This window comes from Strix uralensis, chromosome 5, assembly GCF_047716275.1.
Source record: "Strix uralensis isolate ZFMK-TIS-50842 chromosome 5, bStrUra1, whole genome shotgun sequence".
Lineage (NCBI taxonomy): Eukaryota > Metazoa > Chordata > Aves > Strigiformes > Strigidae > Strix > Strix uralensis.
The window spans coordinates 70332517-70348052 of NC_133976.1; the positions used below are offsets into that span (position 1 = coordinate 70332517).

Genomic DNA, 15536 nt, shown 5'->3' on the forward strand with positions numbered 1-15536 from the left:
AACAAGCTAATAAGGAGGTACAAGGGAAGAGTGCCCTGTCATAGCCATTCTGCCCTCTGTGTGATGCTAAGTCAAGTTCCCTGTTGTATTCACTCACTGCAGAACCTTCAGCCACCATAACACAAGGAAGAAGCAGCAACACCCGTTTGGCAGAGCTTTCAAAGGGGGGTTTCTTCTCTCCAAACCCTTCTGTACTCCATGTGAACCACTGAGTCTGTTCCAACCATAGCTGAGCTTTCTTGAGCAGCAGTTATTATATCTGATTTCTTTCCTGCCCATGGGAATTTAAGATTGAGAAGAGGTTATAGCCAGCACAGAAGATGGACAAGGCAGTTTCCCAACACAGAAAATGGTGGACAGGACTCCAGAAGAATCTGAGGTGTAACTACAGCAGAATTTAGCCACGGCAGAGCAAAGTATAAAAGGTGACTGGGGGAAGGCAGGGGGGCATCACAGAACATCTTAACACACCAATACAATTTTGAATTGGTTGGCAGCACTCCCACATTAACTGCAAAATGTTAAATATCAGTACACAAATGGCTCAGGTCTGCTCCATTCCCCACTCACTCTCAACACAATCATAAGACCAACTTTTTAGAAGTCAGTTTCTTCCGTACGCTTTTGTTTTAAGCCACAAGAGTTGTGTCTTCCCCATTTCTACCTGAATTGAGGACTTCTTTAGGACCTTTATACTGCCTCCCATTACCCCAGTAGCCAAGACCTTTCTGTGAAGGTCAATAACAAGGAGCAGTCCTCATCAGGCTTGCAGTTCATTGCACTTGTCATTTGAGTCATAACTCTACTTGACACCAAGTACTTTGGAGAGTGAAGGGTTGTCTTTGTCTCCAGAAGCTAGTTTTAAACACACCATCAAAAAGTAATGCTTCTTATTAAAAAGAAAAGCAAGCATGGGAAACAGTGAAGCTTTATTGTTGTGGAACTGTTTCATCTGTTGTTCCTATACAAATACCCACATAGTTTCAAACAGGTATGTATTCCACTCCAGCCCAGGTTCTTTACATGTAAACATAAGTCAGTGTTTTCTCTAACACTATTTTAACCCAACTGACTGCATGATATGTGATTAACAACTGCTTGATGACTTCTGGGACCCTGCTGGTCAGTTTTATTTACCCATCAGCCCTGGGAAGGCGGCAAAGGGGAAGGGAGTAGAAGGAAGAAAGACTGAAACGAAGTTAAATTCTATTTCAGGTGAATTTATTGAGTTATAAAGAACCTGGCAGCTCCACCATATTTACAAAGGTTTTCAAGAGTATTCTAGAGCTATTACTGCTACTGAACCACAAGTTAAAAATGCATAAACAAACCAAATCAGCTATATCCATGTCAACTGTAGAAACACCAGTTACCTTACAGGACTTTGAGGCATACTCAGACATGGATAAAGTGTTTTCCAACCACTGATCTCTAAAGCCACCAGCAAGATTCTCATTTCTCCTTCTAATGTAGCTATGCCTGAAGATCAGGCATTCTCACAGAACTGTTGATGGCAGATTGTTTCTGTTCTTCAATATACATGTTTTGAATCAGGAATTTAAATCAGACAGCTATTCAGAAGCAAGCATTTCAAGGCATTAAAATAATCTTAAAGAGCACAATGAAATCCCCAGTTGGTTCCATTTGATACTTTTGGGAGGTGGTATCGCTGCCAGATGTGCATGTAAAATCCTGTCATCACTTCGGAGTCACAAAGCAAATGAAGTCAAACTTCCCAGGGCACTGTCACTATTGATGTCTTAAGCAGCACTGCAGAAACTGCTGTTCTCTTCTTACTGTCCATGACTCTTTGAAAAGCTGTTTACAGTCGATTTCATCCATTTGACTGCAAGAAGAGATATTAATGCTCTCTATATTCACTCATCCACCTTTCCATTCCCCACTCCCTCCCTAGAATAGATCATGAATTCTCTAAGAGAAGGGGAGGAGAGAGCATGTCGCCCAGTTCAGCTGGGTTCGTTTCCGAGTATTTCAGCTGCACCTCAAGTCCTGAAGAAGTTCTACATTACAATACCACAATGCCAAAGGGATATGGACAGATAGACAAGGCCTGTAAGCCCACACATCTGGATGCAGGCAGTTCCCACTGACAACAGGTGGCTCTGCTTGCCTTAACAAACCTACAGTAACTTTTATTTGATACTGAACTTGACACATTGCAGAATGTTTGGGTAAGAACCTAAGCACTCAAGTGCCAGCAGCCCCCCTCAGGGCTTTGACAGGTGAACAGTTGCTGATCAACAATCTAACTCTGTAACACTGACTTGTAAAATATCAACTAAGATTCAGAGTTACTCTATGCACAGAAAACTAAAAACCCAGAAAGGAGTAAGTCAGTATCAAACAGTAGTAGGGAAGCTGCTAATAGTATTTCCGAGAAAAACACTGAAATATCATTGCTTGTACAAAGCAAGAGGAAACCTACCAGCTTTACGTTTAAAAGAGAAATATGTAAATTTATTCCTACTGCAAGGGCTACAAAAACAAAACCAAAAGGAAGCCCAAGCATCAATCATGCAAGAGAAATTACCATCTAGCAAGTCTTTTATGGAGTATGTGTGACACTAATGTGAACTGACACCAGACCTGGCAAGTCTACCTCTGTATAGCAGGGAGACTGTCAGAACCACCCCACACTGTCACACTGCTCTCCTCAAAGGAAAAAAAAATCCTCTTACACTTATGAAGTGAGCTACAGAGCTGCTCACTACAAAGCAGCAGCTACTCTATGATTTTAAAAGTTCATACTATCATCATACCAAGGGAATTCTCATCAACTTCTCTTGAGATTTGTAGCTGGGACATGCTGAGAACACATTTAGCTCAAATACACACAAGTGCCAGCCATATTGGTAACTGAGATCAGAATCCAGATGCTCAGGTGTTGAAACACTGGGTCAAATATAAATTTAAGTAACAGTTTTGTATTTGCAAGTAAGATTAGAGCAAGTCTTCCAAAGTGGAATTACCCTGATGCTTGTATACATGAAGAAAACAAACTGCCATACATGCTACACTACACCCAAACACAGTATGAACTGTTCGAATTTAGTGCCAAACACAACAGCAAGGCCACACTCAGCAGGAATCAAGCTATGATTGTGAGGAGAGTGTTATAGAACACTTTCAGGCATGGCAGAATATCCTTCCCTACCAGCATGATGGCCAAATGAGCTGTACCCAGTAACACATCTTACATGCCTTATGTATCTTTTCCAGCCCTCCAGAGAAATTGCTACAGAGAATGCCACATAATATTACTGTGGAACATGTTATCAAGAGATCTTTACAACTCAGAAATGCTGAGAGGGAGATTTTCCTACATCTAGTTTTACTGAGGTAAACAGGAATTATTCTAACAACTTGACTAAGAGATGATCAAACCTCTAGTACATGTTACTTGAGTGTTTCAGAGCTATTCAGGTCACTCACTAAGAGCTAAGTGATAATTTAAACACTGAGCAGGAAACCTCTGTGCTTGTTTGTGGACTAAAGTCTGAGTTAAATCCTATTATTGCAAGTCAGCAAAATGCAGTCATGCTAGGCTTTGCAAAGATGGTGGAGGAAAAGGGATTCCTTCTAGATTATTTAAGAACTGGAATATAGTGTAACAAGAGACAAGTATGGTAACTATAACAGTCTGAACATCTCTACAAAATTCTCTGGACCATGAACTGGCCTTGGAAGACTCAAAATATCAAAGGCAAAGAGCTGTACAGCTGAAAGTGTTCTAAAAGACTGAAGGAACTCCATCCAGAACAAACTGTCATGGCCACTGACACAGAAGAATCATACTGAATAACTCTGTTACCTGGTGCCCACTTTATCAGTGAGAAAATTTTAGTACCTATAACAACCTGGACTTAGTCCAGTAAGCTGGTGCTTTTCCCCTTCACAGATTAGGACTGATTATTGGTAGACACCAATAACATATCCCTTCATTTCTGTACTGGGCCACCCCTCAATCTTACATCTGGGGCAGACTGCCCTGCAAGTTCCCATTACCTGAATGATCTCTGATTTTTCAGTATTTATAGCCTCATGCTGAGATCTAAATTCCAGTTTTTGAAAGGCAGAGGGTTAATCTACCAACCTGAGACTCAACAGCTGTCCCTTCCAATTATTTAGTGCTTGAAATTGAGACTTTCACACAGTGCAACCTAGCAGTCATACATCAATCATCACTTATCACCACACTTTGAAAACAGCTGTGTTAATGGGATTTTACTTCTCAGCAGATTTTACTTTCCCTTGATCTTCCACTTTTTTGATGGCAGCTTGAATAGCTTCTTGATCACCCAGAAACTGGTGAGGGCCCAGAGGGTGCAGATTCTCATCAAGTTCAAGAAGTATGGGCACACCAGTGGGGAGAGTAACATTGATGATGTCCTCATCAGAGATGCCTGCCAAAGAAAAAAAAAAACAAAATCAAAACAGTTACACCTAGTGAACAGCTTCCTAATTGTCTATCTAGCTCAGCCTTATTTCTGAGATTATCTAGTCTTAAAACAGCCTCCAACACCACCAGCTACTCAAGGGTCAATTCCCAGCTAGACCGCAGCTTGATTAGTGCTTTAGGAACAGCTAAAGGAGGGGATTCCCACCAAGGTGAAGACAGTTTGTTTTTTTCAGTCTACACCTATGAAAAACAGGAAGAGATTGCCCTGGAGACTATACCTTTCATTTAATACAGGACACTGAGGACAATAGGTTCTCTTCCATATCCTCCCAACTCATTCATCACAAAAGAGGATTAGAGTGCGCATGTGCTACTCCAACATGAAACCACCTCTGCTAAGCAACCAATACAAACAGCCTCTTTAAAAAGGCACAATACCAAGGTTAATTTTTCTCTTATGTTTTCTATACAAAGCTTCTCACACAAGCTGTCTTACAAATCAATATTTAATTCTTCTAGTGTAAGAATCACTGTTTGCTCACATCTAATTTCTCGAAAGCAAGTTTATAGTATCTTGCCTACAGTACTATTTTCAGAATTACTAGGTACAGGATATTCATTTCCACTTTCAAGTGATGGAGAAGGCAAGAAAAGTGAGAAAGTCAACTTGTACAACTTGGAGCATTTTCCTATATTTTTCTACTTCACAAAAATAACATGTACCTGGGGAAAAAATTTATTTTACCCAGCTGTGTTTAATTAAAATATTCTGGAGCTCTCATCTTAATGAAATTGCTGGTTAATTTTACAAACACACAAGTCAGTAAAGCATCCAAGTAAATTTTGAGACCAAACCGCCTAGTAAAGTTTCCACACAAGGTCTAAATATTTGATTAAGCAGCAGTGACTGCAAATACATTATTCCTCAGAAATTGCATGCAAAAGAAATCTAGCGTCATTGGGAACATCAGATTTTCTTTTTTGTCCCCTTTTTGGGAGCACTGACATCACAGCAGCAGCCTGCTGTTGTAAAGCAGGGCAGCTTCAAGTAATTCATGCTTACAAAATGAACACAATCAAGCTTCTAAAGTGATGACACCATATAAGCTAGACCAAAGTGCATGAAGAAAACATCCTCTTGAGCAGCTGACAAAACAGATGGTTCTCAGTACATATGGGTGCAAGTTTACCAGTGATTTTCACATTAAGTAGAAAAGCAGAACATATTAACAGGAAAACCCACAAAGTCAAGCCACTCAGCAACAGTGGGATAACAACAGGTCAGAAAACACAGAACTAATCATGAGGTGAGAATCATTTTATGCCCCTGCCCAGAGACTACACAAGCATGCAACTTTTGCAGTGACGTATTCTTGTTTTGATTAGGCTAAGCACTAAGTTCAGCTGTACATTAGCCCTAAATTTCAGAAGGGCACAGAGCAAGAGAAACAGCCAAATCCTTGCAAGAAGCTTACACCTTGTTAAATACTGAGCCATCAGTCCATTAAAAAAGTCACACTCTGCCAGTTTAAACAATCCCTGTATACAAGGGATAAATAATTCACCTGTTGTAGGCAGCAGAATCAGACCTACAGAAAAGCACTCAAGGAGAATGTAAAATTTTAAAACCACACAGAAATCAATGGGAAAATATACCAAGTCTATTCACCAGACACAAGCACTATTCTCAAGGACTCTGGTTTGCAAAACAAGCAGCCAAGCTGCCTGAACTCTTATTTCAAGGATTCTTAAATATATTAGATTTTAAGAACACATGCATGTCACCATGTATCAACACAGAATCTAGCCCTAGGAAGTGTTCTGCCCACCTCTCAAACTCAGTCTCCCAGACTAAACCATTCAGATATATACAAAGGAGATGAAGTGATGCAGGAGAATTTAGGCAAACCACATAAAGTGGTCAGGAGCCAGTATATTTAAAGGTTTCCTCTAAAGATGGATTAAACAAAACTAGCTGTAGCTACATGGATTCAGAAATGCTTTTTACAGAACAGAGTGACCACATCAATGTTAACTAGTATTGATTTACAAAGCAAAACAGTGCAGTCTAGGATAAACAAGCTGCAGCAAACATGTTGGCTTTCTCAGAATTATTCCTCATATAGAAGTGTGGCCTCACAGCCAGAAGGCTAAAGCCAGAAATGCAAGTTGAAGTCAGATGAAAATCCTAAAGAAACAATAGCGTCCTGTTGCTTTATTTCAGTACTGTTACTGTATTTGTATAGCATTTCTGTTCTTCAGGAAGCAAGAAGTTGATCAGGCTTGTCACACAAGCTCCTCAGGTGCAGGCAAAACACGCACAGAACACTCCCCACGCAGCCAGTTAGGAGGACAGTAAAGCAATCACATCTTACACTCCAGACATTGCAAGTGCAAGCTATCTGCTATCCGGTTACTTCATGCGCTGTAACTATAGCAAAGTGACCTTTTCTTGCACTTCATCTGAGCTGGCCTGTGTCACAACCCCATTCTATCTCACAGGGAAGAAGGGTTAAATCAGGGCAAGGACTCAACCGCTAACAAGGTGCAATGGGAAGTAAGACCGTTGCAAAAGCAATACTCTTCCCTCCAGTATAACACTAAAGCCTGGGTCTCAGCACTGCTGAAGGGTATGGTATTGCTGGAAGCAGTCTTTCCCCAAGAAGGTTTAAAAGTAAGGTCCTACCTACTTACAGCCATGCGAACCCACATACATTACTGAAGTACTCAGGATGTCTCCCTCAGGACCCCAGGTAAGATGCTGACTGGGCAACTACATTCCTCAAGTGGACATCTCCCATGTTCTCTCTCATGAGCACCTGTCAAGCACTATTCCTTAATGGCAGTTGTATAGCAGGAAACGGTTAGGTACATGAACATTGTAAGAGTTTGGTACAGCACTTATTTCAAAAAAGATCTTCTAAAATCATATTCCAGAATTCTTTCCCACCTCACTTACACTCCATTTAACTGAACTAGGTCAAACACAGAGACCAGTAATATCTCTGTGCAAGCTTAAGAATTCACCTTTACCTGGTAGTCCATGAAGTGGTTTGCAATACTTGCACCCTGGAAAGTCCTAGAGGCAAACCCCACTGGACTTGACTTTGAGCACCTACACCTAACTTCTACAAGGGCTGGCTCAGCTTCTCCCTCCCTCTCACCTGCTCTTACCAAGTTCCTTCTATTCCTATGGTCAGAGCAACACAAAAAACACAACAGCTATTGAGAATAGCTACACCTCCCCTGCATGTCAACTACACTTGAGGCCAGATGATTCATCCAACAAAGCACAGATGATCATATGCATAAATTCAGCCACAATGGGCTTGTTCTAGAACTGGTGCTTTGTAATTGAGATCCAAATCAGGTCATAGCATCCTTCCCACATGCTTAATGAAAATACTGAAGCTTTAGCCTAATAAGTTAAATATTCAGGACCATATTCTGCCTTCCCTGCAGGCCAGCAGAGGACCTAGCTTCAGTAGGGTAGAGAAGGTAAGTGGGCACAGCATTAGAATCTGGCTGTTAATCTTTACAGAATGTTAGCTCACTGGGCAGATTTTAAGGAAAGAAGGAAGATGGGTGGGCTTACAACCATGGCTGCAGCATATTATCTTTATCTGTTTCACCCTTATGTCTGCCAAGATTTTGTACGTCTCTATTGGGTTTGCATGGCAAGGTTTCAGTAGCAGGTGGGCTACAGGGGTGGCTTCTGTGAGAATCTGCTAGAAGCTTCCCCTGTGTCCAACAGAGCCAATGCCAGCTGGCTACAAGACAGACCTGCCACTGGCCAAGGCTGACCCCATCAGCAATGGTGGTAACATTTCTGTGATAACATATTTAAGAAGGGAAAAAACCACAAAAAACCCACTGCTGTGCAGCAGCAAAGGAGAGGAGTGAAAATGAGAGAAACAACTCTGCAGACACCAAGGTCAGTGAAGGAGGGGGAGGAGGCGCTCCAGGCCCTGGAGCAGATATTCCCCTGCAGCCTGTGGTGAAGCCCATGGTGAGGCAGGCTGTGCCCCTGCAGCCCAGGGAGGTTAGAGGTGGAGCAGAGATCCACCTGCAGCTGGAGCAGGTGGATGCACTCAAAGAAGGCTGTAAACCCATGGAGAGCCCACATTGGAGCAGGCTTCTGACAGGACCTGTGGTCTTGTGGAGAGAGGAGCCCACACTGGAGCAGGTTTGCTGGCAGGACTTGTGACCCCACAGGGGATCCACACTGGACCATTCTGTTCCTGAAGGAGACTGCACCCCATGGAAGGGACACATGCTGGAGCAGTTTGTGGAGGACTGTAGCCCCTGGGAAGGACTCACATTGGAGAAGTTTATGGAGAACTGTCTCCCATGGGAGGGACCCCACACTGGAGCAAGAGTATGAGGAGGAAAGAGCAGCAGAGACAGCATGTGATGAACTCACCACAGCCCCTATTGCCTATCCCCCTGCACCACTTGGAGGGGGGGCGGTAGAGAAATCAGGAGTGAAGTTTGGCCCAGGAAGAATGGAGGGGTAGGGGAAGGTGTTTTAAGATTTGGGTTTATATCTCATTACCCTACTCTGGTTTGATTGGCAATAAATTAATTTTAAATTTCCCCAAGGCAAGTCTGTTTTGCCTGTGACAGCAATTGGTGAGTTATTTTTCCCTGTCCTCAACCCATGGGTCTTTCACATTTTTTTTCTCCCCCTGTCCTGACATTGTATTGGGTCTGGCTGAGATGGAGTTAGTTTTCCCCATAACAGCCTTCATACTGCTGTGCTTTGTAGTGGTAGCTAGAAAGGTGTTAACACACCAGTATTATGGCTACTGCTGAGCAGTGCTCACACAGCATCAAGGCTGTTCCTCCAGCATTCCCCCACCACCCAGTAGGCTGGGGGTGGGCAAGATCTTAGTAGGGGACACAGCCAGGACAGCTGACCCAAGCTGACCAAAGGGATATTCCACACCATATGACATCTGCTCATTTTGCAAGAAAAGCTAAGAGAAGAAAGGGCGGGGGGGGGGGGGCGCGCATTCATTATTATGACATTTGTCTTCCAGAGCAACTGCTGTGCATACTGAAGCCCTCCTTCCAGGGAAGTGACTAGACATCACCTGCTGATGGAGACTACATTTTTTGTTTACCTTTGCTTCTGTGCACAGCCTTTGCTTGTGCTTTATTAAAACTGCCTTTAACTTGACCCATGAGCTTTCTTCCATCTTATTTTCTTCCCCCTACAGTCCTACTGAGAAGTGGAGTGGTCAACCCACCACAGTTCTAGTTCTTTTGGGCACCCAACATGGGGCATGAAGAACTGTGGGCTACTACAGGGAAAATTAACTCCATCTCAGCCAGACCCAATACAATGTCATTACATAAACAGCTCCTGATCAGTCTGACTTTGACTGTGGTCATTACTGAGAAAATATGACACAGTGTAGGAAAGCAAACCATGAATCTATGATATTCCCATGCAGTAGAGAAATCCAGCCTGCCTTAAACTCCTCAAGCAGTCCAAGATTAAATTGGCTGAAGGAGGCATGAGATTTGCTACTACCAGCACTAGCTGTCAACTATGGCATTAGGTAAGAAAGCTCCATCACTCTTGATTAGACCCAGGCTGCACTACCACCACCAGGAACTCAAGGCAACACTGACAAATGCGCATTTGAGTTCTCTGAGCATGCAACTCTGGAGCCTACCAGCACACATACCGCCCTGGACAGAGCTCTGACAAAAGGTTCCCATCTCTGGCTGAAACACTATTGAGCATCCCTCAAACCCACATTTGTGAAAACCAGTCACTAACAACTCATGTCTGAAACTTTTCTGTCCCAGCTGCAGGTCCTGATCAGGCTGTTCCAGCCTTTTTGCACTATCATTAGGTACTTGTCAGCCCCTTTCCTGAGCTAATTCAAACCACCAACATGACTAAAAACTACCCGCTCCTTGCTGCTTCTTGCCAGTTTACAGGCCAAGTTAACTTGCAAAAAGGCCCAATGAACTCACAAGAAATAAGCAGTAGAAGCAGAGAACAAAGACTGGGATGAACGACAGGGAGTGCAAGACTATCTCATTTCAGCAGCAGCAAGTTGACATTTCAAGCTGGTTTCTGTAACTACCCTCAGACACTACAGTAACATAAGTAGTATCTCCTTAAGAAAGTCAAGCAACAAAAAAAAAAAAATCAGTAAAATAAACTTACTAGGTAGTCCTCAACACAATCCATAGCACAACTCACAATGTGTAACTCCAGCATGTTAAACTACTGGAATATTGTAACTGCACAGTATCACACTCACTGTAACGCAAGAAAGAAGAATCCTTGAGGGCACTGCTCTCCCTGCTCACCAACTGGTGACACCAGCATCAGGCCTTCCCAGTCACCAGATTCTGCCAGCAAGCCCAGTTCCAGAGCTCTGCCCCAGCTCTGTGACCACAACCAGACAAGCCCAATGGGTGCAACAACTGCGTCCTTCAAGAGACCAGGTAACTCCTCCCCTCATTTTTTTACCCTGAGCCTGACAAGGCTCAGTGACCACCATACCACATCCAAGAGATGGCAACCTTTCAACAGGGAGGAAATTCTATAATGAGGCCGTCCACAAGACCCTGTCTTGAGGTACTTAATGTCAGTCCTCAGGGTTAAATGGTTAGGAGGGAAGAAAGTTGAGACAGCCCATCAATCCTTCTGCCAGTCACACGCAAAATTAGTCTATTAGACTTAGTCTCCAATTAGTACTTCAACAGAAACTGGGCAAGGTGGTCACAACTATTACTAATGTTGTCTTCACAATGGGACAGTGCTAAGAGGGTCTCAATCTGAAGTATCAGTTATTAACTAAAAGAGCAAACTGCTCCTTCAAAGAATTTAAAAAATCACCTGTAAATAGACCTTGTGCACCTAGGATGCTTGTTTAGCAGATTTTAGCAAGTGATGCTTTCATAATCATAAGATTTTACTTTGGATGATGAAACATCAATTGTACAACTCTGATATGGTTACTTTAGATACCCTCCTCATTAACATCTTGCTGCCATTCCTTTTTCAAGGCATCAGATGGCATACCACGAAAGAAAAAACATGGCCTGTCAAAGACTTGAGTTACAGGTCATGGTCTATACCAGTAGGTGTCACAGAATAAAACAGTTGCTAAGTTATGAAAAGACACTTCCACCAGCAAGCACAAGACTGCTGCCTAAAGAAGAAAATATTACTTTTAGAGAGCCTTTCCAATGTTAACAACATATAATGAAAACTGCCCTCTTGCTCTGCCAATTTTTAGTTGTGGCAATGATTCCTCTGAAAGGACTAGACAAGCTCAGTTAGAGACTTCAAAAATTGATACCAACATAGTATCTTTGACAGGACAAAACAGCTACACTTGTCCTTGGTGGGATTACCTAGAAGGAACACAGTCCAGCATCCCCACTGGACACCAACAGCTCACAGCACCAAGATCTTCAGCAGCACCCTCTGGGAGAATGTCACTCAGCCCACTGGGACAGAAGAACAAGCTCTCAGAGAAGCTGCTGTTTCTGATCTCCAAGTGCATACAAGAGTGTGGACCAGTTTGTGTTAAATACTGTTTCCAGAAAGACTACTGGGGTTTCACTTTTTAAGTCCTCACATGCAAACCATGACAGATCCTACAGACATTTCGTATACCTTAATGAGGTATACTCTGAGCACTGAGAAAACAAGAACAAAATCTAAACCCACAATCAAAGCCTTGTTAGCCTGACATTCTGTTGATCTGATGATCTGCGTGCAAGCAGAAAGCAGATCCACATTTCAAGCTCTTTAACAGTTACTCATAACAAGGAAAACATTCAGATTGAGAATTGCAGGCCCATTTCAAAAAAATACCTCCTTGAAATAGTAGCTTCAAGCATACTCTGAAGTCTTTCAGAAAAGACACTAAATTTCACACTGAAACAATTAGAATCATTTCATCAGATCAAACTGAATTAAAACATTCATATTTACTGCCATTTAAAGTTTCCAGGCTACATCTCCCAAGATTACGTTATCACTAAGACATCCAAGCAAGCATGTAGGATTGCTGCTTGATGCATTTGGAGCCCAATTTTCTAAAAGCCAAAAACCATGGCTCCAGCTAACAGAGGGGCCTAGAAACTTGCACTCCAGTGCAGGACACACTAAGCTTGTCAGAAGTCCATAAAAAAGCCCACCTCACAGTGAGTGCTATAGATACAGTAGATTAACAAACTTTAAGCACTGTTGAATCAGTTCCAGCTCCAGCAAGGCCCCAGCGCAGCTCAACTCACACCCTTTCAGAAGAGAAAGGGAGAAACAGTCAGCAATGCAGACAAGGAACCTCTTAGATCCAGCCAGAGAGAGACTGGAGCTCTGAAAGAAAGAGCAGGCTGCAATAACAGGGGTCTTAAAGCTCTGTTCACACCACCCTTCAGGCCAGCTCTGCAGCAATCCAGATCTCCACTGCATGAAGGGCAGAAAAGCCAGCATGTATCTGACAATTGCTCCTGTGTGGGAGCTGGAGTAGCTGATGGACAGTCCTCAGTCAACAGAACTAGATCATCTGCCAAGGATTCTTCACATTTCCCTATGTAAGCACATGCTGGGAGGGACAAGGTAAGAGGTAGGACAGGCAAGAGATACAGCTCTGTTCTACTTTGGTTGAGTATGGGCAGCCCTGAAGAGTTATACCCAGTAGATAGTCCCAAAGAAAAGCTTTGCAGCTGCTCTTACACTGTTCTCTTTGATCTCAGCGCAGCAAGGAATCCAGCCATATTAACTTTCAGGTAACCTTTAGCAGTCACTGATGCTGTCAGCTCTAGCCTTGGTGCATGCCTGCACAGAAGGTGGCCCAGGGTCTCTGCTGAAGCTGTGGTCCTCTTGCAGCATTTCACCCCCAAAGGGCTTGGCCAGCATGGCTTCATGGAACTGGTTCAGTTTGGGGGGAGGGGTGGGGTGTGCAGGGGAGACACTGTGGTTGCAGATCCCCCTACCCCTTTTCCTTTGTAATTCTATCATTTCACATAGTGTGGACAACCACCTTGACCGCATCAGTGGAACTGGCTGAACCAGCCTTCCTCCTTCATCTAAGCAGTGATCTGTACCCCAGAATTCACAGCCTCTATAGTTCCAGAAGCCACTTGTACATGCTTATTCCCTGGGCTTCTGACTCCTGCTAAAGCATCAGCTGTCCTGACTGTTCCAGCACGCCTGAATGCAAAAAGTGCTCAGCAGAGTCAGAGCTGTGGAGGCACACACCAAAGGGTTTTATAACTAAAAAAATTGAGAGGACGCAATCCAGTCTGTGCATACTTGCAACTACAACTCTAGTAGGCTGCATTTGTACATGTGTTATCACTAAATTCTATTCTACCTACGAAGAAATTAATATAGTCCATCTTCCAGTTTAGGATGACCTAAATTAGAAGCCATGTCATTAAAGAGAAGGCGGGGGGGAAAAAAAAAAAAATCAAGCAATGACTTAAAGATAAATCACATCCTTTTTACATTCCAAATAAATAAGCAACCTTATGCTAAGCTACCAACTTAGCTGTTTATTGGTAAGCATCTTCTATATTGGGAAATACAGTATTTGCATAAGCTTTAGCAAGTATCTACTCTCTGAACTCTGTCACAGCAGTTTTTTTAAGTAAAGAATTACCAGGAATGAAGCCTCAAAAGTCACCCACCACAGTAACAGTCAAGAATGTCTTTCACAACCCAAGACACTTTTTTCTGCTGTGTTACAGCAACGCTTGTTTAATGAACAGAGTATTAGTTCAACCCTTCCAAAGCAGCCAGATAAATCCAAAAATAGTTAGAGCCTGAAGAGTTTTTGTCTATCTAGACCAACCTCAAAGCTAGTTTGAATACAGTAGTTTAAAATGAGCAGTGAGAAACACAGTGAAAGCATCTTTTCTTAACTACATTAACCTAACTAGTTCTCTCCCCCTTCCACATCCCCCAGTTTGATTTCTGTTCCAACAGGCCAACTTTTTACTTTCTCCTTGAAGACCACAGACATTGGCATTAATTGCCCAGTAAGTAACATATGCTACAGATCAAGATGTAAAGCTCTAAGCAGTTGAGTAAGGACAAGAGGGAAAAGCTAAAAGAAAGCCCCTTACCTTCCAGGTGCTTCAGCAATGCCCTGCTGCTGTTACCATGAGCAGAGATAAGGATCATTTTGCCACTTTTCAGTTCTGGCACTATTTTTTCATTCCAATAGGGAAGGAGTCTATCAAGCACATCTTTTAGACTTTCAGCCTTTGGGAGATTATCCTGAGAGACATCACTGCATTTATACCGGCGATCATTGTATATCTCTTCATAGTAAGGATGAGATTCAGCTATGGGAGGTGGGGTAACATCATAGCTTCTCCTCCATATTTTCACTTGCTCCTCCCCATGATTCAGAGCCATTTCAGCTCTGTTGAGACCAATCAGTGCACCATAGTGACGTTCATTCAGCCGCCAGGAACTCTGAATGGGAACCCACTCTTGGCCCATCTCTTCCAGGATAAGCCATGCAGTCTGGATGGAACGGCTGAGTACAGAGGTGAAGACGAGGTCAAACTCAAAGCCCAGCGCTTTAAGGTGTTTGCCACAGTTCTGAGCTTCCTTTATCCCATCACTGCTCAGCTTCTGGTCCACCCAGCTGCAGAAGCGATTCTCCTTGTTCCAGGCTCCTTCCCCATGTCTTAAAAGAACAAGCCTGTACTTAGCCATTCTGGTTGCAGCTTAGCACAGATGACAACAGGTCTGGCATCTAATAATGATGCATCTGGACAGAGACATGAGACAGATACATCAAACATCCCATAGATAATGCATTACAAGTAGTCATATGGCAGCAAAGAGTAGACAACTATCAGAATCAAAACAATCAAATACAAGTGTCTGCTGAGTATGTTTTTACCTTTGAGGTCTCTGAATTCCTTCCCACCCTCATGTGGGAGGAAAAGCACCATCCTCCACCCAGTTTGTTGCAACTAGCCCACTTAACCAATTGATTAACAGCAGATTTGCACAAGCTGCTCCTGCCTACAGATTTCCCTCAAATGCTTAAACAGAGCCTCATTCAACATCAGAGGCTCCCAGACAGAGAAGTAGATCTCGCTCTCACTGGTGAAC

The 15536-nt window shown here is 43.0% G+C and overlaps 1 protein-coding gene across 5 annotated transcripts in view; it reads right to left on the minus strand.

The window, feature by feature from the left end:
• Positions 1 to 1199: 1199 nt before the first annotated feature.
• BPGM (bisphosphoglycerate mutase) overlaps positions 1200 to 15536 on the minus strand; it is a 28988-nt gene continuing 14651 nt past the window's right edge. For all 5 annotated transcript variants that reach the window (XM_074871546.1, XM_074871545.1, XM_074871544.1 and 2 more), the window contains 2 exons: positions 14531 to 15186; positions 1200 to 4424 (listed from right to left, as the gene is read on the minus strand). In XM_074871546.1, coding sequence (XP_074727647.1) covers positions 4246 to 4424; positions 14531 to 15131 — 780 coding nt within the window. In that variant the 5' untranslated portion in view covers positions 15132 to 15186 and the 3' untranslated portion in view covers positions 1200 to 4245. The remainder of the gene's footprint in view (positions 4425 to 14530; positions 15187 to 15536) is intronic.